Source organism: Natator depressus, chromosome 17, assembly GCF_965152275.1.
Source record: "Natator depressus isolate rNatDep1 chromosome 17, rNatDep2.hap1, whole genome shotgun sequence".
Classification (NCBI taxonomy): Eukaryota; Metazoa; Chordata; order Testudines; family Cheloniidae; genus Natator; species Natator depressus.
In genome coordinates, this window is record NC_134250.1 from 17,782,436 (window position 1) to 17,808,385 (window position 25,950).

General features: G+C 42.6%; 2 protein-coding genes across 5 annotated transcripts in view; one reads left to right on the forward strand and one right to left on the reverse strand.

Moving 5' to 3' along the window:
* The first annotated feature begins 69 nt into the window (after nt 1-69).
* On the forward strand, nt 70-16,106 carry NUP88 (nucleoporin 88). The gene is made up of 17 exons (XM_074974743.1): nt 70-306; nt 2,103-2,272; nt 3,706-3,831; nt 4,034-4,120; nt 5,751-5,927; nt 7,163-7,349; nt 8,000-8,150; nt 9,389-9,487; nt 9,682-9,772; nt 10,545-10,646; nt 12,204-12,362; nt 12,628-12,753; nt 13,243-13,308; nt 13,610-13,690; nt 14,180-14,306; nt 14,560-14,678; nt 15,947-16,106. Exons 1-17 carry the CDS (start codon nt 70-72, stop codon nt 16,008-16,010), a joined length of 2,169 nt encoding a protein of 722 aa, XP_074830844.1. The 3' UTR covers nt 16,011-16,106.
* Nucleotides 16,107-19,385: 3,279 nt separating this feature from the next.
* Nucleotides 19,386-25,950, reverse strand: part of RABEP1 (rabaptin, RAB GTPase binding effector protein 1) — a 69,586-nt gene continuing 63,021 nt past the window's right edge. For all 4 annotated transcript variants that reach the window (XM_074974741.1, XM_074974740.1, XM_074974739.1 and 1 more), the window contains 3 exons: nt 25,835-25,933; nt 24,990-25,106; nt 19,386-19,797 (listed from right to left, as the gene is read on the reverse strand). In XM_074974741.1, the coding sequence (XP_074830842.1) occupies nt 19,696-19,797; nt 24,990-25,106; nt 25,835-25,933 (318 nt within the window). In that variant the 3' untranslated portion in view covers nt 19,386-19,695. The remainder of the gene's footprint in view (nt 19,798-24,989; nt 25,107-25,834; nt 25,934-25,950) is intronic.

The following is a 25,950-nucleotide window of genomic DNA, read 5'->3' on the forward strand; positions in this document are numbered from 1 at the left end:
CTGAGGAGCCAGCCGGCCCCTGCCCGGCGATTGGCTGGCGGAGGGCGGCGCTGTTCCGGGGTGGCGGCGATGGCGGCCGAGGGGGAGCCGGCGGACGAGTGGCGGGCGGCGCTGCCGCACCATGCCGTGTTGTGCCGGCTGCGGGAGCAGAGCGCGGAGAGACCCAGCCCGCCCGGCCCGACCCGCAGCCTGATCTTCGGGCTGGACGCGGACCTGTTCCTGTGGGACGCGGAGCTCGGCGCCTTCTGCACCCTCAGCCTGCGGGGCCTGAGCGGCGCGGAGCCCGAGGGGCTGGGCCGGTACCAGGTACTGGGGGGCGGTCTAAGGGGCGCGGATCCAGGGGGGCTGGGCCGGTTCCAGGTACTGGGGGGGGGTCTAAGGGGCGTGGAGCCGGGGGGCTGGGCCGGTACCAGGTACTGGGGAGGAGGGTCTGAGGGGCGCGGAGCCGGGGGGCTGGGCCGGTACCAGGTACTGGGGGGGGGGGAGAGGGTCTGAGGGGCGCGGAGCTGGGGGGCTGGGCCGGTACCAGGTACTGGGGGGGAGAGGGTCTAAGGGGCGCGGAGCTGGGGGGCTGGGCCGGTACCAGGTACTGGGGGGGGAGAGGGTCTAAGGGGCGCGGAGCCGGGGGGCTGGGCCGGTTCCAGGTACTGGGGGGGGGTCTAAGGGGCGTGGAGCCGGGGGGCTGGGCCGGTACCAGGTACTGGGGGGGGAGAGGGTCTGAGGGGCGCGGAGCCAGGGGGCTGGGCCGGTACCAGGTACTTGGGGGGGGGGGGTCTGAGGGGCGCGGAGCCCGAGGGGCTGGGCCGGTACCAGGTACTTGGGGTGGGTCTGAGGGGCGCGGAGCCCGAGAGGCTGGGCCGGTACCAGGTACTGGGGGTGGGTCTGAGGGGCGCGGAGCCCGAGGGGCTGGGCCGGTACCAGGTACTTGGGGTGGGTCTGAGGGGCACGGAGCCAGGGGGCTGGGCCGGTACCAGGTACTTGGGGTGGGTCTGAGGGGCACGGAGCCCGAGGGGCTGGGCCGGTACCAGGTACTGGGGGGGGGTCTAAGGGGCGCGGATCCAGGGGTCTGGGCCGGTACCAGGTACTTGGGAGGAGGGTCTGAGGGGCGCGGAGCCGGTGGGCTGGGCCGGTTCCAGGTACTGGGGAGGAGGGTCTGAGGGGCGTGGAGCCAGGGGGCTGGGCTGGTACCAGGTACTGGGGGGGGAAGAGGGTCTGAGGGGCGTGGAGCTAGGGGGCTGGGCCGGTACCAGGTACTTGGGGTGGGTCTGAGGGGCGCGGAGCTGGGGGGCTGGGCCGGTACCAGGTACTGGGGAGGAGGGTCTGAGGGGTGCGGAGCCAGGGGGCTGGGCCGGTACCAGGTACTGGGGGGGGGGGGAGGTCTGAGGGGCGCGGAGCCAGGGGGGCTGGGCCGGTATGAGGGACGGGGGGGGGGGGCTGAGGGGCGCGGAGCCGGGGGGCTGGGCTGGTACCAGGTACTGGGGGGTTTGAGGGGCGCGGATCCAGGGGGGCTTGGCCGGTACCAGGTACTGGGGAGGAGGGTCTGAGGGGCGCGGAGCCAGGAGGTCTGGGCAGGTTGCACGGAGGCAGTGTGTTTGGGGGGTGTCTGAGGAGTGCAGGGGCTGGGTTGGTACCGGGTGGTGTGGGATGTCTGAGGGGCATGCAGCCTGGGGGGCTGGGCCAGTACCAGGTGGTGGGGGAAATGTGTGTCTGAGGTGTGTGGAGCTAGGGGGGCTGGGCCGGAACTGAGGGGGGTGGCCCCTCCCTGTCTTGTCCCATCCCATCTGTTTACAAGTCAGTGAATGTTTCCAAAATAATTAATGTAATGTTAACTCATGACTATTTACAAAAAGAAAAGGAGTACTAGTGGTACCTTAGAGACTAACCAATTTATCTGAGCATAAGCTTTCGTGAAGTGAGCTGTAGCTCACGAAAGCTTATGCTCAGATAAATTGGTTAGTCTCTAAGGTGCCACTAGTAGTCCTTTTCTTTTTGCAAATACAGACTAACACGGCTGCTACTCTGAAACCAGTCATGACTATTTAGTACTTTTTAAGGACCTATTTATTAGTATTAGTGTTTTACTGAAACTTTTTAAATTTCAGACCCTGGTCTGCATAAATCCACCCCTTTTTGAGGTCTATGAAACCCTGTTAAGTCCCACCCAGCATCATGTGGCGCTCATAGGCATTAAAGGGCTGATGGTACTGGAATTGCCTAAGCGCTGGGGAAAGAACTCAGAATTTGAAGGTGGAAAACCAACAGTTAATTGTAGGTAGGTTATATCTCAGTCAGACGTTTAACCGCATTCTCTTTTGACACTCTTCATGTGTGAGCCTCTGGTCTTTTCCAATCAAATAAAATTGTGCAAAAAGATATAACATATGTGCTGAGTGTAAGATACAGAGCAGAAAATATGAAAGAAGAGTTTCATAAATAAGGAGCAGAGTATCTTGGTCTGATAAGAGACCTTGGTCTGAGAGAGGTACAGTATGTGCTCTCAGCTGAGTCAAAAGCTAGTTGGGATTATGGGGCTAAGAGCCTCCACAAATTCAATGAGCAGTGTCACAGAGGACCTTCTAAGACACAATTTTCAAATCGTCAGTGTGCCTCACAGGCAAATTGGGATACCAGAGAAATTGTGTGATAGAATAGGTTTCTCATCCTCATTCCTAATGGTCAAAATATTCGCATTGCATGAGAATATAGGCAGTGGTCCAGTTAGTTTACTGCCCTGTCTCTGATAGTGTCCATTAATAGATCATTTAAGGAGAGGCACAAGAAACCCTGTGGGGAGGTAGTTATGGGATAACCTGCCCCTGGGGAAAGTTTTTTTTTTTTTTTTTTGTGACTTGGAATTTGTATCACTTGAACTATCATCCTATCCTCATCACTTTTGTTGGCAGTCTTGGAAGAGTCTAAGGACTGAATAGACAGGGAGACTTGACCTCCTTAATGCTGCTTCCTTTGGCTCAGGAATGTTAGCTTGCCTTACTGCTTCACATGTTAATTATTTTGTATGTAAATGGAGAACTTCAGCCTGAATAAGTGAAATAGAATAGCACCTTTTACTTGTACCAAATTAGCAACGGGAAAACTGTGTTTGAAAGGGGGATCATAAGTCTTTCATGTATTTGTATTTACAGTGTAAAAAGCAGTGTCATGCAACATGGGATGTTTTGACCCCAGGCCACATAGGCTCAGTCTCTGGGATCCAGCTCTACCATTGCTGCTGTATAGCTGACACATTGTGTTGCTTCAGGCTGCTGATTCTTCTCATCTCTGTTTGGGTTAAACATGTCATTGTTTATGCCTGCGTTTTGTGGCCATGGTAACGTGACCACAATAATTTAGGATTTTTGAGTTGTTGCATATCTCTTCAAACACTTGTGGAAGTGATCATACAATGAAACTATTCTGTTCCTGATTTATAAATAGGTGTGATAGATATATATGTCCAAAAATCTGTTAGAATAGAAGCAGCACTCTGACAAGTACATCTAATAGATGATTTGAAGGGTTAACGCACTTGTTTCGTCCACTCATTAGTTACTTGAATGGATAGGGAGAGAACCATTCTTTATGCTAACACATATTTTAGTCAGGATTAAAACATCTATCTATGGTGATGGTTATAAATGCTTATAAGATAAAAGCAGTTTGTTTTGATGGTGTGCCTTTTATAACAGTATAAATTTGTTATTGTAGCACCATTCCTGTTGCTGAAAGGTTCTTCACTAGTTTGACATCCCTGACCCTAAAACATGTGGCCTGGTATCCCAGTGAGACATTAGAACCTCATGTAGTGCTGTTGACTTCAGATAACACTATAAGGTAAACCTATTGCTCTTTGTTCTTCTGAATGTTTTTTTTAGTACAAGAACTAGTTGTTTACTGTCTTATGTGTAAGCATGCTTATTAGTGGAATTACAACATAAAAATAGTATAGAAAGAAGTTCAGGATGATAACTACTGATGTACTGACTCGTCATGTATGAAGTTAATGACTTAATGAAAGTATTCATTGTTCTTCTAGGATTTACAGTCTGAAGGTGCCGCAGACACCTGTGAAGGTGATTGCTCTTTCAGATGCTGAGGAGGAGAGTTTAATGCTCAATAAAGGGTTTGTGCAGTTTTTAGATTTTGAAATGCTCTCAACAGGATAAACTTGCTGATGTACCAAATGTGGTTTTTGTCGAGATGGAAAAGTGACTGGAGAAAAGATGGCGTAAAGAGTTGTGATAAATTCACCAGGGGAATCTTATTTCCTTCTTTTCCATAGCTTGTTTTTTATCTCCTCTTCCCAGCAAAGTAGCTGAACTTGTTTTTTCCCCACCTCACCATTTTAGAGGGAGCAACAAAAGCAAAATATTTTAAAGTTAATATAATGTCTTAAACAAAGGTCAAAAAGGGGCTTCTGGGAAGAGAATGTAATAGATGGAGCTTACCTTCCTATCTTGTGTCTGACCTAGTTGAAATGGAGAAACTTGTTGCTCTCCAACAGCCAAGCCATGGCTTAATATATTGTACTGAAAATACCACTACATCCTCACCTCTCTGAGTGCCACATATTTGGGCTCGCTGGTAGCTGAGTTTCAGAAATGGAGTAAGAAATCAGTAGGCTCAGTGGAGGTGGGAGGTAAGATGCCATATGCAGTGTTCTTTTGAAACAGCCCGTGAGTCAGAGTCCCTGGAGCCCGGAAATGAGACTCTAGCATATGCATTTAATTGAAGAGAGAGGCAGTACCCGTCTTTAGATTTCTATTGCAGAAAATACTGTTGGCTAAAGGACCGATCCATAATTGTAAAATCTTAATCACATTTATCTAATGTAACTGTCATAACCATAAGGGTAGCCTAAAATTCCTCTTTACCGGTAAGGGGTTAAGAAGCTCAAATAACCTGGTTGGCACCTGACCAAAGGAACCAATGGGGACAAAAGATACTTTCAAATCTGGGAGGGGGGCGGAGGGAGGCTTTGTTTTGGGTTCTTTGTTTCTGTGTTCGTTCGCTCTTGGGACTAAGAGGGGTACCGGACATCAATCCATGTCCTCCAAACCATTCTGAACCAGTCTCTCATATTACAGAAATTGTAAGTACAGCCAAGCAAGGCATATTAGTTTCTTTGTTTTCTCAACTTGTGAATTTTCCCTTTGCTGGAGGGAGGTTTATCCCTGTTTTGTTGTAACTTTGATACTAAGGCAAGAGGGGGTTCCTCTGTGTTTTGTGCATCTTTTGTTACCCTGTAACGTTATCTTCCAACCTGATTTTACAGAGGGGATTTTTACCTTTTCTTTTTTTTAAATAAAATTCTTCTTTTAAGAACTGATTTTTTTTTTTCCGTGTCCAAAGATCCAGGGGTTTGGGTCTGTGTTCACTTTTTGTAACCAATTGGTTAGGATATTATTCTCAAGCCTCCCCAGGAAAGAGGGTGTAAGGGCTTGGGGGGATATTCTGGGGGAACAGGAACTCCAAGTAGTCCTTTCCCTCATTCTTTGTCTAAATCACTTGGTGGTGGCAGCGAACTGTTCAAGGACAAGGTGGAGTTTGTGTCTTGGGAAAGTTTTTAACCTAAGCTGGTAAAAATAAGCTTGGGGGTCTTGCATGCAGGTCCCCACATCTGTACCCTAGAGTTCAGAGTGGGGAAGGAACCCTGACAGTAACAGTAAATGCTACTTGAAATGAGGCCAATAATTGTGTGCAGTCAGTCATCACTAACTGTAATTTTTGGTCTGTCTCTCTTCCTTCTCCAGGAGAGCGTACACAGCATCACTAGGAGAGACTGCAGTGGCATTTGATTTTGGGCCTCTGGTATCTGTTCCAAAGAACATAGCTGGGCAGCGAGGGAGAGAAGAAGTATTGGCATATCCACTATACATATTGTATGAAAATGGGGAGACCTTTCTCACATATATTAGCCTCTTACAAAGGTAGGGACTTAAAGTACAATGACCAATTTTGTTTAAAATGTGATTCATGTAGCACTTGTATGCTTGTGTTTCATCTCTGTGCAGATTGATCTATATTTTATATCAAGATTTGTGCCAGATTCAGGAGCAGATGCTTATTGAATTCCATCTTTTTATATTGTAACCCAGTCTTTGTGCCACTCTAATGGTTGGACCATATAGAGCTTTCAGTCTCTAGTCTTTAAGCTAATAGACCTGGCTTGAGCTCAGGGAGTAGAGGCTCATTGTTTTAGATCCAGAGGTCCTGGCTTCAGTCCCCACTACTGATAACCCACTTGTGTGTCACAGTACTTAAAAGGGACGCTCTCCAATCAAATTTGGGTGGAAAACTAGAGTTTTGTTAAAAATCAGCTGTTCTAAAGGTACCATATTGACTCTTGAGGTTTTTGGCTCCTTGTGTGTGACAAGCAGGATCTCCCATAGCTCAGAGTGAGGCTGTGCTTCAAATAACCAAACCCCTTTTGAGATCTTAGGGACTTGCAGCCTGGGTCTCATTAGGAAGGTGCTAGAATAGGATTCCAATCAAATGATAGGTTGAGAGATGCTGAGTTAGGTTATATGAAAGGGATATGCACCTTTAAGACCAATAGAAAGGACACTTAAAAATTGCAATCTAGATTTAATTAGATATGCAAATTAAAATTAAAAAATATTTCTTATATTTAGGTTGCAAACACTGCAGCACGCATCTTCCTAGTGTGTGAGAAATAAAGTAAAATTGGCGAGAAACTGCCTATAAACAAAAGTGAAGCTGCCTAGTCCTTTTCATAGCCCAACCTGAGAGCAGTACAATAAAAAAACGAAACACTGAAAAATAAATTCTTAGGTATTGACATTTGTTCATAAAAAATAAGCTTGTCTCTTTAAGCCTGTTGTACAGCCCTTCGTAAAGGGATGTGGCACTGTTTGTTGATTCCTTTGGCTGATAAGTTTGTTATTCTGGGACAATAAAAGACTATTACTAAGATTCATTCCTTTGTGTGAGAGCACCATGCAGTGCATGTAGCCCAGGACCTTTAATTTTCATTAGATTGGATTTCAGGTTGCCAAACTTGAGCAAGAAAAACTAGGAAATGTATGTGTTCCCCTAGCTGTTGTCCTTGGCTTTCATTCTTTCGCAGGGGATTACTGGAGACAATTTTGGAAACTTTGGGCCTTAGTCTTCCAGTAAGCACTTCCTCATTTCTTCATTGCAGCACTGGAAAACTTGGCAAGCTGTTGGGCCCATTGCCCATGCACCCCACAGCTGAAGATAACTATGGCTATGATGCTTGTGCTGTTCTGTGCCTGCCCTGTGTTCCCAACATCTTGGTGATTGCCACCGAGTCAGGAATGCTTTATCACTGTGTGGTACTGGAGGGAGAAGAGGATGATGAGCAAACGGTAGGGTGGTGTTTCCTAGGACCTCTCTCATGTCCCTTGTTCCTGTGGTGTTCTCTGTCCATCTTTCTGTCCCACATCCTCATTTCCTGGATGGAAACATTCAAAAGAAATGTTCATGTCGGCCCCTTGCTAATCAGACCAACATTAAAATAGAATCATTAGGTATTATTTTAGCCTAAATGTTGGTCTGATTAGCAAGGGGCCAACATGAATGTTTAGTCTGAATCTTCGGTTTAAATAAACCAAACTATAGCTTGATGCTTATTTGTTTTCTCAGAAATGTGGCAAGTGTCTTTTAAAAATATCTTTTTAAAATTATTAACTCTGATGAGAAACTGACATCACTAGGTGCAGAGGCACGATAGGTGACACTAAAGATAGAAGAGTGTCATAAATTCACGGGGATTAGGCAGGGACCACCCACTGCTTGATTTATGAAAAGAGCAGCTGCTCTGGAAAGCCTCTTCAGCACCTCCCTGCAGGCTGTAAGAAGTGACTGCTAGGGGCTGCCATTCAGGAAACAAGGATGTGTTTTATTTAAATGCTGGAAAGACCCTTCCCATGCTAAGTAACATTTTCTTCTTCTTGCTATTATAATGGTATTTTTGCTAGAAAGATGTTTTACAGATGCATTCAAATACTTTTTACAGTCAGAAAAGTCTTGGGACCCAAGATCTGACCTCATCCCTTCTCTGTATGTGTTTGAATGTGTTGAATTGGAACTTGCACTGAAACTGGCATCAGGAGAAGAGGAAGAGCCTTTAGAATCTGACTTCTCTTGCCCAATTAAATTGTACAGAGGTAAGGGTGCAAACTATTGCTGTTTTAATTCACTTTTTCAAAATTTGATATATTAGGTAATGTAGACCTTATCGCTGTACTCAGAGCAGTGTTTTGAAAACAGTTCCTTGGAGTCTGTTGAAGCTACCTCATCTGTTAACAGGATTCAGAACTTTTTTAAAAAAATTTTTTATTGCTAATTTTAAAAAGGAAGTCTCATGAGTACACAATGATGCTGCTGAAATTGGTTTTTAAATGAGTCTAAGCATTCAGAACCTGCTATCTCTACACAGCACCAGGGGTAGGAGTTGCAGCTCTTTAGTCTTAAAAAGAACATAAGAAGGGCCATACTGGGTCAGACCAATGACCCATCTAGTCCAGTATCCTTTTGGAAGCCAGTGCCAGATGCTTCAGAGGAAATGAACAGGACAATTTTGAGTGATCCATCCCCTGTCATCCAGTCCCAGCTTCTGGCAGTTCGAGGTTTAGGGATACCCACAGCATGGCATTGCGTCCCTGACCATCTTGGGTAATAGCCATTGATGGACCAAATATGTCTTTGCACTACTTGTTGTTCTTCTGATGACTACCATTAAAAAGGACGGGGTGAAGTTATCTAATGTTTCCTTCCTCTTCAGTGCAGGTTGTGCTGAGTGTGAGTTTAAAGCCTTCTGCTACTAAATATATAACTACAGGGTGCAAATGCATTTCTGCAGACTTGCAGCTTGTGTGCTGCTAAAGGGTGAGGACAAATGACAAACTGCAAGGCTTATGTTATATAGCTGAGAACTTGAAAATTGGGTGGGCATAAAGTATAGCCAGGCTTTATTTGTTTAATAAAGTTAGGAGTAAACTGGCACGGGTTGCACTAAGATTCCATACATTGTTTATAAAGGGTTAAGCAATGATTGTTGTAAAGTCCAATAGGTCAATAGTTGTCTTAAAATTACCTGTAACCTCTACTAAGCATATCTGTAACATGCTTAGAACACCTATTATTTTATTATCCCTTTATGATCTGTTTATAAATGAAACTGTAATTACGAAAAAAAAGGTCACCGATTCAACTGGTTGGACTGAGTGCAGGAAAAGGGGACTGGGTAGCTCTTGCAGTGTAAGCATTAATACAAAATAGATGAAGGGCCAATCTGAGTCGAGTGCTGAACCTTCAGCACTAGCTGAATATAGACGTACAGGAATGATTTTGTGGTGTGTTTTTTTTTTTTTTGTTCTAATCATATATACGGCTTAATTTTCAGATCCTAAATGTCCCTCTAGATATCACTGTATACACGAAGCTGGTGTGCACAGTGTTGGACTAACGTGGCTCCACAAACTTCACAAATTCCTTGGGTCAGGTGAGTAGTGAAATTGTCTTCCACATGAGGGGAAGTGTTTTTGTTTATCAGGCTACTTCCTTCTGTGGAAGGTAACTGGTATCTGAGAATGGTGGTTGTATTATCCAGAATGTGTAGACCTCCCCCGAAAAAGTGGTTTGTAATTTCAAGAATTTTGAACATAATGCATTTGAAACAGTCTCCTGTCTTTGTAGATGAGGAAGACAAGGACAGTTTACAAGAACTTGGAGCAGAACAGAAGTGCTTTGTGGAACATATTCTTTGTACAAAGCCATTGCCATGCAGGTAGGAACCGAATGTCCTCCATTTCCCTTGAGTGAATAAATGTTCTGTTGTTTGTATTAACTCTCAAGATTCCTCCTGAATAAACTAATTTGTTGGCTGAGCTGACAGAATCCAAATAATCACAAATGATTAAACTCCGAGTACCAAGAGTTGGTATCTTAGGGTTGAGTGTTTACCCCAAATGCATTCTAATATAGAATTAAGCCTGAAATTCCCAGTTTGGTAGTGTCTGAACCCCACCCATCCAACCAACAAAATTTGTGAGATTGTCACCAACATTAGCTGTCCTAGTGCAAGACTTAAGGATTTAATGGGACTTCCTATCATACCTGAACACTAAAACGCATATTGCTTTTAGACTCTCCATCATGGTAATGTTAAAGCTCAGACGCAGCCAATAAAAATAACTAATTTCAAGCCAGCAAAGCATCCCTAATCTGGTGCAAGGTATTACCTGTTGGGTAAAGAGCCAATTATGCGATGTCATGTATTTGGATGAGTCCACAAGCTGGTTTTATTTCATAGTCAGCGGAAGGCTAATATCTTATATAATTCGCATGAGAAAATGGTGATTACTTACAAGATGCTTATCTGAGAGAGTGCGAGTGTGCTTTAGCTGTAAAAGTATTTTGTGCACCTTATTTAAGAAAGATGTCCTAATTCAGTGAAACATTTGGCCTCCAAGTTGATGGATGTAGATGGATACAACTTTCTGGATATATTCTTACTGCACTGACAAAAGGTGTTTTGAATTATCAATTTATTTCCCCAGGCAACCTGCTCCAATTAGAGGATTTTGGATAGTCTCTGACATCTTAGGGCCCACAATGATCTGCATCACCAGCACCTATGAATGTATCACGAGGCCTCTTCTGTATGTAGTTTTCTTACCTAATTGGTTTAAAATTCGTGCTTTTCCCTTGTCTTTAGTTAACCTGTGTACTGGAAGCATTCTTACAAAATGCTTATCAGTTACTGCTTCAGTGTCTCAAGACTTGTTTTCTGTTCCTCTTGCCAGTTTAACTCTGACTTCTGCTCTTCTTTTTCATATTTATTATTTTTAATTTGTTCCAAATACAACAAATATACCAAAGTACAAGTGTTATAATATACAAAGTAAGTAAGGGGGGGGGGGTTAGGATAGACGGAAAGGAAGGGAAGCAACATATCTGTCTTCATGGTCTGCATTAATCATAGACCTCTAAAATCAGCCCAAATTGCTTTTAATTTTTCAGTGGCTTGTTAGCTGTGAAGGCAGCCTTATCACTGAACCAGGCATCAATGTTGGGTGGGGATCCACTTTTCCATTTTTTTTGCAGGATTAATTTTTTTAGTGACCAAAGCTGCACATTGGAACTGTGCCACCTTGTTACCAGGTGACTGCACTGCTTGTAAAATAGATTTGAGCTTGACAGCTTATTTCTTTTTAAATAACTCTTATGGTAAGAAAATGCCAGCTCATCCAGAAATGGTCCAATCGATGAAGTTTTATGGGGCATTTTGAGGAGTAATGTAATAAACGTAGAACTCCTACAATGCTTAGGACACCATAGAATCACTCTTTGTGTTGGGCCAAGAAGCATTAGCAAAGGATTCTTGAAATACTGCTATAATTCTTTTTTATGGTACTTTCCACCTGATGATTTCAAAGTGCGTTACAAACATTAGGGCCGGCAACATCCTGGAGCTAAATACATTTGAGGCAGTATATGCAATTGTCAGACTGCATTTAGGGGCTTAATCTCTCCACTGGGTTTGTGGTCTACCGGGGTTGTGTGTGCATGAAGGAGAGAATAGAAGTCCTCAAAATCACTGTCAAAGTGTGGGGATTTTGGTATTGTTTCTTTAAACATAAGGGAAAAATAAAGTGGCTCAAGCTAAATTATTCTTAGAGAATATTTTTTTTGGCTTGGTAGTTTGTGTCCAGATCTTGTTCAAATACCAAACTAATATTCTGCTTTGAAAAGAAGAGCTAGTTTCATGAGGACTTTCTCATTTACGTTTTTCTAAAGTGTTTTTCACTGGGATATCCAAGTACTGTATAGCAATCAAAGATAATCCTGGCTGTGATTTAAATGGCAATCTGGCAGCCTGCTGTCTCTGGCCCTGTGTAGATACAAGTACCATTTTAGGTTTTCACTCTGCCATGTTTGACTTCAATTGGAATTGCCATAGCCATAGAGTTGAAACAATTCCATGAATGTTCCCATCAGACCCTTTGGATCTAGTGCTCTGCTAATGAGTGGCGCACAGGCCATGGTTCATAGCAGTTCTGTTAATACCACAGTAGATGGAGGGTTTTCCCTAATGTGTCTCAAACTGATGTCATTTAAGAATTTTTAAATTCCATTGATATTTTAAAGAAAAATATACTGGAAGCAAAGTTCTGTGTCATTAGGTATCACTTAGATGTGTGTTTTTGTTTTGGCAGAACGACAGTCCATCCGGCATCCCCTCCGCTCCTGTGTACCAGAGAGGACACTGAAATTACGGTCTCACCACTCCGTATCCTAGCTAAATCACAGCATTCATTTGAGAAGCATATCCGAAGCATCCTGCAGCGCAGCTCTGCTAACCCATTGCTTTTGAAGTATGAGACTTTTCTCTATGGGACTCGAAAGGAGGGAGGAGACGACATTATAGAAGGAATGTGCACCCTAGAACTTTTTATCTGTGTCTTGGGACATTGATATGGGGGGGAGGGTTGCCATAGACTTCAGTTTCCTATCGCTAGCGCCTCCCACCCCAAACAGACTTCTGAGAGGACTTCCCTGGTTAGCAGAGAATCTACCTTTTAAAAAACACTTGTTAGCGGGATTGCATATACACAAATAGCTTGTTCTGTGTGTTTTAAGGTGTGCTGACAAAGATGCATCTCCTCCCCCAGAGGAATGTCTTCAGCTCCTAAGCAGAGCCACACAAGTGTTCAGAGAAGAATATATTCTGAAACAGGATCTGGCAAAAGAGGAGATCCAGCAAAGGTAACATGGTTTTACAAACATGTGGCACATTTAAGCTTGTATTCCAGAAATGATAGATTCAAGTTACAGGACAGGAGTACCACACAAATGTCAGCATAATGCTTGTACTTTTACAGAAGATGGTAGGTGCAAGGAAATATTGAAAGGAAGCATTAGGGTGGGAGCCCTGCTCTAAGTACTTGAAACCTACTAGCCAAATGGATGATGTTGTACAGAATCAACCTGCCTCCATACCTGGGGATCCACAGAGACCTTTACCATGGTAACAGCTTTGCCACAAGGACTAAAAATGAGAAATTACAATGAATAACTCTTCCTTGTCCCTTTGAACTCTCTTCCTCTTTGGAGGCATCCCTTCTCTTCTAACCTACTTTCAACTCTCCAGAGTGTCCAAGTTTTGTTGGCTTTTTGTTCTACGTGTCTCTGGAGACCATTAATCATTACATTCCCTTGTGAATGGACTGGCCTCTGACTCAACTATCATTTTAGAGTGAAATTGCTGAGGGCACAGAAAAATAAACAACTGGAAGATCTTCAGTACTGTCAAGAAGAAAGGTGAGTTGGACCTGTTTAATTGGCTCTGTCAGTTTTAACTAAATCATGAAATGTTAATTGCTTTCACATGTATAGGAATTAAATGGTTCAGAAAAGTCTTAACCAATTGGCTGATTAGGTTTTTAGTGGGACTAACCACATTTAGATGCCTGCACTGTTGTAGAGACCCCATAGAAGAGTTAGACTGGGTCACAGGTTTAACATCCAGCCCAGCTCTTCAAAGCTTCACTAGCCCCTTTTCAAACAAGTACGTGGAATGTTTTTTTCCCCGTAATTTTGAATGTTTCTGACTTGTGTAAAGGAACAGTCTGCGGGAAATGGCCGAGCGCTTGGCTGAGAAGTATGAGGAAGCTAAAGAAAAACAAGACGATATTATGAATAGGTGAGCACAGAGACCGATGCCTTTTTCCTCATCAGTGCTGGATAATACTGAGGTTCAGAACACTGGGGGGCGGGGGGAAGAGGGAGAATTGTCAGTTTGGCTTTTCCACAGTAGCTGCAAAGACAATGTAACCAAAAGAGGCCCAATGTATTTGGCTGTGTATTGTGGGTTTCAGATCCAGTAATGAACCTTTTAGTGTTACGGCTGCACCTTTTGCTGGTGAAGTTCAGCAATGTTAATGGTTCAAGTGGGCACAGAAGAAGCCTCCAGCAGCAGAGAATAACTGACTTGTAGAAAGATTACATCCTTCTCGCAGGAAGGAGAAACTGGATATTAAGTATCTAAGAAATGCAAAACATAGGGGACATCCCAAAAGAATTCTTCACAGTAAGGGGGGGCCAGCAGTTACAAATAGTAAACAGCCTAGTACATAAATGGCGGTGTACAGAAGTTTTAAAGTTATCTTTCACTCTTTTTTTGTGTATAAAGGATGAAGAAAGTGCTTCGCAGTTTTCACTCTCAGCTTCCAGTTCTGTCAGATAGCGAGAGAGACATGAAGAAAGAATTACAGGCAATACATGATCAACTGCAGCACTTAGGAAATGCTATCAAACAGGTGAGCATGAGGTGGCACTGAAACTTGAAGATATGGAGTGGAGAGGAAAATGTGGCAGGAAGGAAGCATGCAGGGACAGGATGAATCATGTTTTCTGCAGTTATGGGCAAATTGTCAATGTATTGTACATGCTTTTAGGATACACTTGGTCTGCTGCTGCTCAATTCCTATTCTCTATCATATGCAATGAAACAGTGAACTCTTGAATGTTTCATAAGGTTTCTAAGGAGTCCATTATTCATGCTACTTTTAGGTGAAAATGAAAAAGGATTATCAGCAGAGAAAGATGGAAAAGGGGATCAATCCACGAAAACCTACCATAACCCTCAGTGCCTACCAGAGCAAGTGCATCCAGACAGTTCTGAAAGAAGAGTAAGTTAACTTTTTTCCAAGCTGGGCTCCTTGTGCTTTGGGTTGATTTTGTGAGTGTATTTAACTCCCCATCATTGAAAGCTGCCTATCACAAGTTTAAACTCCAAACAGTGCCATTAAGAGTCCTTTAGGGTAGATATACTGATACTTAAGGCTTTATCTTCAAAGCTGGGAGCTGCTTTATTACAAATAGCTGCTAACTTATTTTATTCTGTAGAAACCTTGAAGATTTGACCAGAAGTAGATGGGTCTGAGCTTACTTTAGAGAGAGCGCTATTTATCTAAAAAGACAGGCTGGCATGAACTCTTCCCACATGCTCCAGAGGGTTCAGCTGCTTCCCCCTTTCCCTGAAAACTTCTATCCTGCTGGGAGCCTTAGTTACCCTAAGTCATTTTGTCACTACAGCAGTCTCAGGGCGTGATTGCAGCTTGTGTAGACATACCTGAACAGTGAAATTGTGACAGTTTGGGCTGTATGAGCCTTTCTGGAGCCTGGGTACGTACTCAGGTGGCTAGCCTGCACCAAAGCCAATGCGGTTGTGGCCTCAGTGTGCTGGTGCCTCAGGTTTGTCTCTAGGAGCTGCAGGCACAGTCTGAGTGAGGTGTAGAGAGAGACCCTCAGCTAGCCAACTAACTACTGGTAAAGCTAAAGACTTGGTGCAGCTTAGAAAGCTGAGCAGGTAATTCATGGATGTGAAGTCATCGTTGAGTGGTGAAACTTGTAAACTTTCCATCAAGTTGCATTTTTATTGGAGCACTGCTGCTGTGGCATTTGAACACACTAGGTCAATTGTAAAGAGTTTGGTACAGAATGGACTCTGGAAAACTTGTTTTCTTAAACTCCTACAAAATCAAGGAATAGTGTTCCCTAGGCAATTTCAGTACGTACGTGTAGTTGTGGAGCCCATGCACCTAAGACTTAGCAAAGTGGGATTCTATTCCACCTTGCACAGCAACCCTACTGGATAATTTTAGGGTTGTCATCAGGGGCATAGAACAGAGCCTATGAAGCCAAACAGTGATGTATGAGATATGGCTGGCCTCACACTTAACCAACAGCTTTTATGAGATGCTAGCCAGCTAAATAGTTCAAGAAGAATTACCTTCAGCATGAGCTTTTTAAAGCACTTTGAAAGTCTTACCTTTAATACCACCTCCCTCTTTCAGCGAAGAATGGCTTTTAGTATCTTCCAACCAAGGTAGGACCTGTCACATCCACCCCCTCAGAATTACAGCATTGTACAATTCAATTCATGTCTTTCTTGCAGGGGAGAACACATAAGGGAAATGGTAAAACAGATCAATGACATCAGAAGCCATGTGAACTTCTAAGTCCCCACACTAGAAGGGCTGAAATGCTTTTGACGTTGGCAGCAAGGAATATTTTAAGGGGGAAGAATACACAACCCACATCTATTTATCAGTAACAACTGTTTGTGGTGCATAATATGCTTTTTATTTCATATTTTGTAAAGACTCAATATTGAATAAAACACTTTTTTGATAAGAAAAGATCCTTTTACAAGCTCAGTTTGTCTCCTTAAGGAGAAGGGAACTAAACATTTTAAGCTTACAGCTATCCAATCAGTATAGGAAAAAAAGCAAGATTTAGGAAAGGGATTTTTACTTCAGCAAGGAAAGCTCTAAGGCCCCCTCTGGCAGAAAGCAGATTAGAAAAACCAGAAAAGCGCACACACTTCAGCAGCTTTTGTTTAATTTGGAACACTTTCTTCATAAGGACACACCTTCAATACAGTTAACAAATGGTTACATTTGAATTCCATAGACAGCAGAATTCTACATCCACAATTGCACAGGATACCACTGAAATGCAGTATTCACTTCCAAACACTCAGTTTGCCTTTATCAAAAGAGAGAATTGAGAGGCCAGTTGTATGTCTACTTCAGGAAGACTTCAAGGGACTGAATATGGAGGCTTGACTTCTTCCCTGCTTCCGCTAAAAGTGACATGGTCAAGCTAAGTTTTAAGAAGTAGTACTGCACTACTTGACAATGGCACATGCAGAAGTGCCAAAATAAAGCCTTTAAGGAAAGGAGGGGGACTAGACATGCTGCAGAAAACATTCTAGTTGCACAGATTAAGACTACAAGTATTAGGAATAGTTTATGAAACTCACTGAATATTTTTCATTTTATGCTGAACAGTCCATTTTCTAAATTAAATTTTTTTGCTGTGTACTAGGTTGCATGTTAGCTAGAATGGTAAAACTAACCACCCTCACATCAAATTGATTCCAGGAGCTTCTATGATAGAGGGATAATTTTCCTGATACAGTGGTACTCATGCCAAAATTACAATGCTTTGTTTGTATTGTGAATTCAGTCCCCACCTTTGGCAGACAGCTCTCCAGAGGACACCTGAGTTTTCTGTGTTTGACTTTTCCTGAAGAAATTTTAGTGCCTTACTTTTCTCACACCTTTGGGTTCTTCTGGCTAAACCAGCACTATCCCCACAGTCTAGTTCTCTAAGCTTAGTTGTTGGAACTGCAGTCAACCACTTCATCTTTGCCTATCTGCCTAGGGCCATGTTTTCAACAAAAGCTAGAAGCCTTTTGTTTTTGGACTCACTCTATCCTGCACATAGGGTGAGAGGCAGGGTGTGCAGTAAGGAGCCCATGCCCATACTACACTCTACCTTTAAACATTGGTACCTAATCGTTTGAAAGAAGATCAAGGTAGGGAAAGGGAACATGGAATAGCAGAGTGAGACTGGAAAAATAATACATCAGTATTCATAGCTGTCTGTGAAACACAAAAACCTGAAGTGAGATTGCTGAACTTAATCACACAATACACTCTGTAAAAGCAAAGATTAATCATTTAGTTCCCCTTCCAGAGCCTGTATACCCCTACTCTCATCCTAATTCTACATGCAGCCACCTTTCCAGGCTATAAAAATTTAGTACACCTACATGCAAGTTTCCATTCTGTAATTTCTATATTAGTTTTATGACCGCTCACCCACTCACTTTTCCTGAAGACAGCAGCAAGGCATCACAGCTACATGAAAGCCGTTTCAGTGAAAACAATGAGCAGAGTTGAGGCTGACTTGTGGTAGTAGAAGGGAGGCTGAGAAGAGGAAGTGACTCAGTGCAGAAAAGATGTTGAATGATTATTTCCTTGCTTTCTTCCAGTTTGGGATCTGCAGCCTAGCAACCTCACCTCAAAAGTTGTTTATTTTTGTGCCAGGCTACTAGGTGCTACAAAGAATTTAATGTTCTGTTTATTCCAGTTCACATAAAAGAGCTGCCCTCCTTAAAGCACTGCTACCTGGTTTAAGTACCAGTAGAACATTAGCAGCATAAGGTGGGTGAGGTAATATCTTTTCGTGGAAACAAGCTCTCACCAACACACAGACGTTGGTTCAATAAAACGAATATTACCTCACCCACCTTTATCTTGGGACCGACACCACCACCACTGCATTGTAGAAGGTTAGCTAATTTAAGGGGATATAAACTGTTGCTTTTCCTGTGACTCCTGCTGCCAAACACAGGCCCAATGTTTCCAGTGTGTACACCCAATATAGGGCATATGCCCACTTAAGAATTGTGGATGCTCAATGTTAATATTCAGAAAGTATATTCCTACTAACCTTTTCATTAGTAAAGGCTGAAACACTGATCAACTGACAACTTCCGTTCCTCTCAAAGGCTAGAGCTAGTTCAGTTATCGCAGGGGCCAGTCCAAATATTCAGGATTTGCAACACTTAGCAGTACAGTGGCAGATAAGCCATCAGCATCTGATCTCCTGCATGGAATTCTTATTTTTTTTTTTTAAGTCATGTTATAATACTGTTTTGTATGACAAGAAACCAAACCTAGCACCTGTAGAACATCACAGTCTCGCTGCATAGTGTTACCTTAGTGTGTAGTTAAGGGTCAGAGCAGGAGTTGAGTTATTTGCCTCTGTTTTAAGCAATATCTGGACACTTGAACAAAACCTGCAGCATCATGCAGTTCAGGCTGCTTTTGTGCTATGCGATACAGACTGATGCGTGTTGCATGTACTATTAACCCACCCTACATGTGGCACGTGAGAGACTTTGAATTTTTCCTTAATTCAGAATCATCTTCCTTTTTTAACTACAATTTACACTGGGTAAACGCTAGTTCACACAGAGTGATGTTCACCCTAGCAGAGATGATGTGCAAATGCCCTATATGTTGCTTAAATGGTACACAGAGTTTTGTAAACAGTCTTAACACAAATATGGGACTAGCAACACCTCCGTTCTAAAATTGAGAAAGGATCAGTTATGGTTCCATTTTTTAAATTAAACCTGTGAAGAAGAGGTTATAAATAGTGCATTTCTTTAACCCCAGAATTTTACTTTGCAGTCCCTTCTTTACTGATCCGCTCCTGAGACGCACAGCTCACTCATATCCATCACATTTCAACAGCATTCAGATTGTTCAACAAAAACTAAAACAGTTTTAAAAAAAAAGCACTGAGTTAGGAAAGAAGATCAATATCCAGTGTCCTGCTAATAAATTCATATTTTAATATAAAATATTCATACAGCACACTACACCTCAGGCTGTCTGCTAGCTGAATACTGTTACTGACTATTCAAAACAGAAAAACTTCAATCACTTTGCTCTTCAATGTGTTTTGAGGGACAACAGGATTTCCAGCAGCTACTTTGATCACAGTATTTGGGGGGAATATTCCAGATCTCTATATTAGGTTAAGAAGTTGGCCAAAAGGAAAAAAAAAAATAATTTTTCAGAATGTAAAGGACTGTTTCCACTTACCGTGGAAAACACCACTGCACCCATTAGTGTTCCCATTAGAAAATGCTCTTCTACACTGCAAGGCTCCCTGGTTCTCTCTTCCTGCCCTGTGCAAAACCTTCTCCCCTCTAGAAACAAACTCAGTCATTGCTCCCCTCTGTCATCATCTGCTCTTTCAGTTAGAGTTAAATAATTAATGTTGCTATAAAGAGGAGTTAAAAGCCCCGAAGGCAGCCTTGGAGCCCTGCCCATCAGGGTGTCATGTTTCAGGAAGCTGATTAATGTCTGTCAGTTTTGTGTCGTTCAGGATTGCACGGATTCTCTCCAAGGAATCTGCCTGCCGGATCCGTTCCAACTGCACCTACAAAAAGCAATGAATACAATGAGCTCGTAAAATGTGTGCAATACTTCTCAAACCGGAAGATTTGGTCTTAGCGTGGACGCTATCTGTTCTGACATGCTATGTCAGCATATCCACACTGCCCACTTCTGCACATGAAACACTGGGACTGTACTCTCCACTGAGAAACAGTGGGCCTGCTCTGTGGTCTGTCAAGGGTCTAATTCAGTCAACAATAACAGACTTGGTTGCTGTCTCTGGAAAGCCCATGCCAGTTAGTTTGTAAGCCTCTAGTCAGTGACGGCATTAGTTGATGCCAACCCCTACAGAGAATCTGAAATGGTTTCCTCTCCCATTTCTGCCATGGTTTTAGAGTTCTTCCCTTAGGATATTCAGTATTACCCAGTAGTGCTTTCTTATGCCATGCATGCCTAAAGAGAGGGTTCAAGTATGTTCATTCAAGATCAAGTGAAAAAGGGGCAAAAGCATGTACAGTTACTTTACCATTCAACTGTTTCCTTATGTCTGGAACTTTATTTCTTCACTGAGCCGATTCACATACCTCCATCCCCCATTAAATGTTAACCATGCAAGTGCAATACTTTGAATGACTGGTAAAGATGCCCAGGACATCAAAACATGGCAAAGGAGCTCTCGTCTACATTGAACTTACAGAATTACTCCAAACATCAGCATGTTCTATATTTGATACACATCTTGATGCAATTCACAAAATGATTGATAATTCAAGTGTTTAAACAAGGTAAATATTTCTGGGGAAAAACTGAGTAGTGGCAGTAGGGATCTAATCTTGTTTAAATCCCATCAACCCACAGGAAAATAAAACACAGATTGCCCATTTAGGTGTAGGAAATCAAAGACGAGAACTCTGCTAAGAGCTAGACATGTGGAAAAGCCAAGTTATCCCAATACACTCTCCTTGGAGTGTATCCGTGTTGCACAAATCTAAGAACAGGGGGCATTTTAGGTTTAAAAAGCTGTTCTTTAGCACTTTTCATTGCGGTCACATATCAGGCACAGTAACCTGGCAGTTATCAATGTACCAGTCAGTGACATACTGGCAAGGAGGAGTCAAATTCAAAAGGTGATGTGAAAGAGGATGTGAACCTTCCATGAGTGTGTGTAATAAGTGTCTGATTCTGTGCAACTTCACATAGAGGTCTGATGGTGGAAGTTAAACTGCTAGGGGGAGCTACTTTAAAAACACCCATGGTTGCACATACTCTGGCTGATTGCTTTTCCTGATACACCTTTTTGTCTTCTAGCCCCTTGGTGTGTATTAGGAGAAGCAACCAGCAGAAGTGTGTGTCCAAAGATGGATATTTTTTAAGTAGCTTCCCCCTCTTACCCCCCAGCATTTTATCTTACACCTCTAAGCAGCTTGGTGTGAAAGTTCAACCAACTCAGGCCTGGTATACACTTAAAACTTAGGTTGACATAGCTATGGTGTTCAGGAGTGTGAAAAATCCACACTCCCGAACACCACAGCTATACCGACCTAACCCCCAGTGCACATGAAGCTACATCCATGGAAGAATGTGTCCACTGACCTAGCTACTGTTGCTTGGGGAGGAGAAGTTCCTACAGCAATGGAAAAACCCCTTCTGCTGCTGTACTTTGAGTCTATGCTATGAGGTTATGCCAGTTTAGCTCTGGAAAAAGGGGTAAACGGTGAATGACAAAATTTGCAGATGATACAAAACTACTCAAGATAGTTAAGTCCCAGGCAGACTGCAAAGAGCTACAAAATGGCAGATGAAATTCAATGTTGATAAATGCAAAGTAATGCACCCTGGAAAACATAATCCCAACTGTACATATAAAATGATGGGGTCTAAATTAGCTGTTACCACTCAAGAAAGCTATCTTGGAGTCATTATGGATAGTTCTCTGAAATCATCCACTTAATGTGCAGTCAAAAAAGTGAACAGAATGTTGGGAATCATTAAGAAAGGGATAGATAATAAGACAGAAAATATCACATTGCCTCTATATAAATCCATGGTATGCCCACATCTTGAATACTGCATGCAGATGTGGTCACCATATCTCAAAAAAGATATATTGGAATCAGAAAAGGTTCATAAAAGGGCAACAAAAATTATTAGGGGTATGGAATGGCTTCCATATGAGGAGAGATTAATAAGACTGGGACTTTTCAGCTTGGAAAAAAGACAACTCAGAGGGGATATGACAGAGGTCTATAAAATCATGACTGGGGTAGAGAAAGTAAATAAGTGTTATTTACTCCTTGTAACACAAGAACTAGGGGTCACCCAAATGACATTAATAGGCAGCAGGTTTAAAACAAACAAAAAGTAGTATTTTTTCACACAATGCACAGTCAACCTGTGGAACTCCTTGCCAGAGGATGTTGTGAAGGCAAGATTATAACAGGATTCAAAAAAGAACTAGATAAATTCATGGAAGATAGCCATTGATGAACCTATTAGCTAGGATGGGCAGGGATGGTGTCCCTAGTCTCTGTTTGCCAGAAGCTGGGAATGGGTCACTTGATGATTACCTATTCTGTTCAATTCCCTCTGGGGCATCTGGCATTGGCCACTGTCGGAAGACAGTGTTAGGAAGGAGTTAAAATTTAGCTAGCAAAAAAGACAGAAACTGCTAAAAAGCAACGACGTCATTTTTGATAACTTAGCTTATATGGTTAATGCCCAACCAGTAACTCAGCTTTTAGAACAATGCTAACTCTCCCTTCACAGCCCACTAGATATTTGTAAGCACTTATTCCTACTCCCCCACCCCACCTCCTTCCCCCGCAAGGTAGCCACAGATGCTTAATGCAATAGGATGACCTTTATACATATGTACTGTTTTTAGTTTTATTTTTGTTTAGGGGTTTTTTTTTTGTTTTTTTACTTGTAACAATGTTTGGTTTTGTATTTACAAATAAATACTAATAAATTAATAAAAGAATGTATATAACTGGCCACTATGGCACCATATTTTTGAAGCTGCTTGTCAGTCTTCCCGGTACCGTGAATAAACCCCCTTCAGTATTGTCTGTGCCTGCCTAATTCTGTAAAACAAAACAAAATTTTTTGCATAACAGGATACTGGGCTAGATGGACCTTTGGTCTGACCCAGTATGGCCATTCTTATGTAGAGCGACAATAGGGAAATTAATTTATGGCAGCAGCTGTAAGCCTTCTAATTGAGTGTAAAGCAAGCAAGTGGATAACTAACCCCTATTATTTATTAATTAAATCAATAAACGTGTTCATTCATTGAATAAGGTTTCTTCTTGTCTTTAGACTAGGCCTTGTGATTCCAAGCCAGTGTAACTAATGAGCTATTAAATAATTAATTTGTTTTACTTATGTAAATATGCAAAGACATCTATTAGACCCCTGCCTTGACAATTTGTAGTAAGTATTTAATATGTTTTCTGCGTATCAAATTACTCCCTGGAATTTGGATTCAGGGCTACCTGGCATCAAGAGGACTTAGCATCAGGATGATGGTTCTTAGCATCAGGAACTCCTGACAACTAGTGGCTAGTTGATTTAGATATACAATAATCAACCACTGACATGGCCTGTTTTCTCCAGAGCTTGTATCGAACTCATCAGTCCACAGAAAAAAGAAGTGCATCCAGACCCCCCAGCGGCAAGGAGAAGAAAGGAAATAACTCTTGCTAACTATCAAGGAGAAACTAAAATCCTCATACATTGTACAGCAGGGCTTGTATTACACACAGTGGAGCCAGCACATAAAACACTGACTAGTTATTCTACCAATCGTTCAGTATGTCAGAGTGGGCATGCTCATTCCTACAGAAGAGGCGAATAGCTGTGGGACTGGAGTGACATAACGAGGACAGTCCAGCCACAGGAAACACAGGCAGAAGCCTGTGACAAACATAACCATACAAACAAAGCTGGAATCAGGAAGACAGTGGCAAGTGACATAGTAACAGTGACTACTTTTTACTGTAGCTCTTTGGAGCTACATGAATATTTTGAAACAAGAACTGTGTCAATTTTCACTATGGAAATTGAGCCGATGCATTTTCAAAGCAGTGCAAGGATTTGTAAAAGGACGACAGCAAGTAAAAAGCAGTTTTACAGAGAATGTTAGCTTAATTGTCTCATATTTGTACTGCCTAGTCCTACAGAAACAAGTAGGAGAAAGTGTTAACAACCCACTCTGCCCATCCATGGGGACCACCTCCAGCAAGCAACATGCTGAGTTCTTTTATTGGGCGCTCAAAGATTCTTGATTTTGTTTACTAGCTAAACTAGGAACGTGACTTAAAAATAAAACTTTATAAACTGTAAGTGACTCTTTACTGAACAGTTGGTACACGAAGTTAAAGGATACAGGACTGAACCTTAGTATACCCCTGATGACAGATCTGGCTGGATGATAAGAAACTGCAATGCAAACTGAACCATGCTCCATTGCATGAAAGATTACCCAAAAATCCATAAGTATTAAAATCTCTTTCTTCTGCTAACTTGTGATCTCCTGAGCTCAACTATAGCTTCTTCCTTTTAGGATCAAACACATGATTCAGCGATAGGGATAACAATCTATCATGTGCTATAGCTTAAAAAGCAGCAAACAAACAGCCCAGGAGTGATTATGCAAATTCCTGACATTGCACTTGAACATTTACATCATGATGAATCACTATGACTAAATTATACACTGAGGGAAAATCGTGAGGTGGTCTCTGCAATGTTAGGGAAACATGGAGCTATTATGTGTGTAGTTCTGTACAACTCCATTTAATGCAATAACTCCCTACTGGCTGCTGGGAGGGAGTTAGCACTGGAATGCGTTACCTAGGGAAGTGGTGGAATCTCCTTCCTTAGAGGTTTTTAAGGTCAGGCTTGACAAAGCCCTGGCTGGGATGATTTAGTTGGGGATTGGTCCTGCTTTGAGCAGGGGGTTGGACTAGATGACCTCCAGAGGTCCCTTCCAACCCTGATATTCTATGATTCTATGACAGGCAGTCAGATCCAGGCTAACTAAGAGCCCAGCTAGTCTCTAAAACAAGTTGGATTCCTGGCTTAGACTAATAATTCTTTACTGCTCACAATACTATCAGTTGGTTTATAGTCCCAGTTTTTATGTCGCACCGCACCCCAACTACAGAGGTGACAGAATACATATGGGCATGAACAAATGCAACACTTGGGACAGATGGATTACATATCTCTTACCTGAAGGGTCTGAGAAAGCTTTACAAAGTCTCTCTGTACTTGCTCACTGACATCTAATTCAGTCTGCAGTCGCTGAGCTTTGTTCTTTTCTTCAAACATCAACTGTTCAAGGTTAGTCTGGAAAGAGACAAGTTATTGATATGCTTAAACTATGTACAAAAGGGGCATGGATGGACCTTCTGATTAAGTATGGGTCTGAGAATCAGGTGATCTGGGTATATTCCACACAGTCTTTCTGCCTGAAGTCGGACCAGCCATTTACCCTCTCCATGCCTCAGTTTCCCTACCTGAAAAAAAAGGTTTAATACCCAGTTTCCAAGAGTATGGGGACGGTGACAATTAATTCATTAATGTAGGAAAAAGCCCTTCCGTACCACCTTATTTCCACGTCTCCAAGTAAAACTGCAAGTTTCTGACGGTGAAATCAGACAGTAGATGGGAGGGTCATGATTCTCTCAGAACCAGATTACTATATTTTCTGTCGGGGTTTTGATCAAGGTGGTATAGAAATCAGACCACAATTAATTCATTCCTCTGCCAGTGTAGTACTGTTCCTTACAGTAAACACTGAAATGTCAAATATTCAGAGTCTCAGGGGACCCAGACTGGTTAATCCAGTTTTAAAATGACTGGGAATGGAGCTTTCAACAACTTCCCTAGGGAGACTTGCACACTCAGGACATCTCCTGAGATCCACTCTTCCCCTTTCTGTTTCATCCTTTACTGTTAGCAATACCCATTTTGACCAGCAGTGTGAGCTTTCAGAACACTATGCTTGACAAAACACAAGTGTCTGAACAAATTCAAAACTTACTTTCATACAGAGCCACCAACATAACAGTTACCTTTGCAGTGGTCTCCTTCTTTAGCTGTTCTTCAAGAGTGTTTTTCATTTCCTGAAGACTCTCCAGCTGCTGCTGTTTTTCCTGCAAGGTGCACTCCAACTGTGAAATCAGAGAAA

Bases quoted from the DNA above. Each gene is read 5' to 3' on its own strand.
- NUP88 (XM_074974743.1), top strand. From the start codon at position 70: ATGGCGGCCGAGGGGGAGCCGGCGGACGAGTGGCGGGCGGCGCTGCCG. The intron at 5,928-7,162 runs GTAGGGACTTAA...TCTTCATTGCAG, and splicing joins TATATTAGCCTCTTACAAAG to CACTGGAAAACTTGGCAAGC. The intron at 13,309-13,609 runs GTGAGTTGGACC...ACTTGTGTAAAG, and splicing joins CAGTACTGTCAAGAAGAAAG to GAACAGTCTGCGGGAAATGG.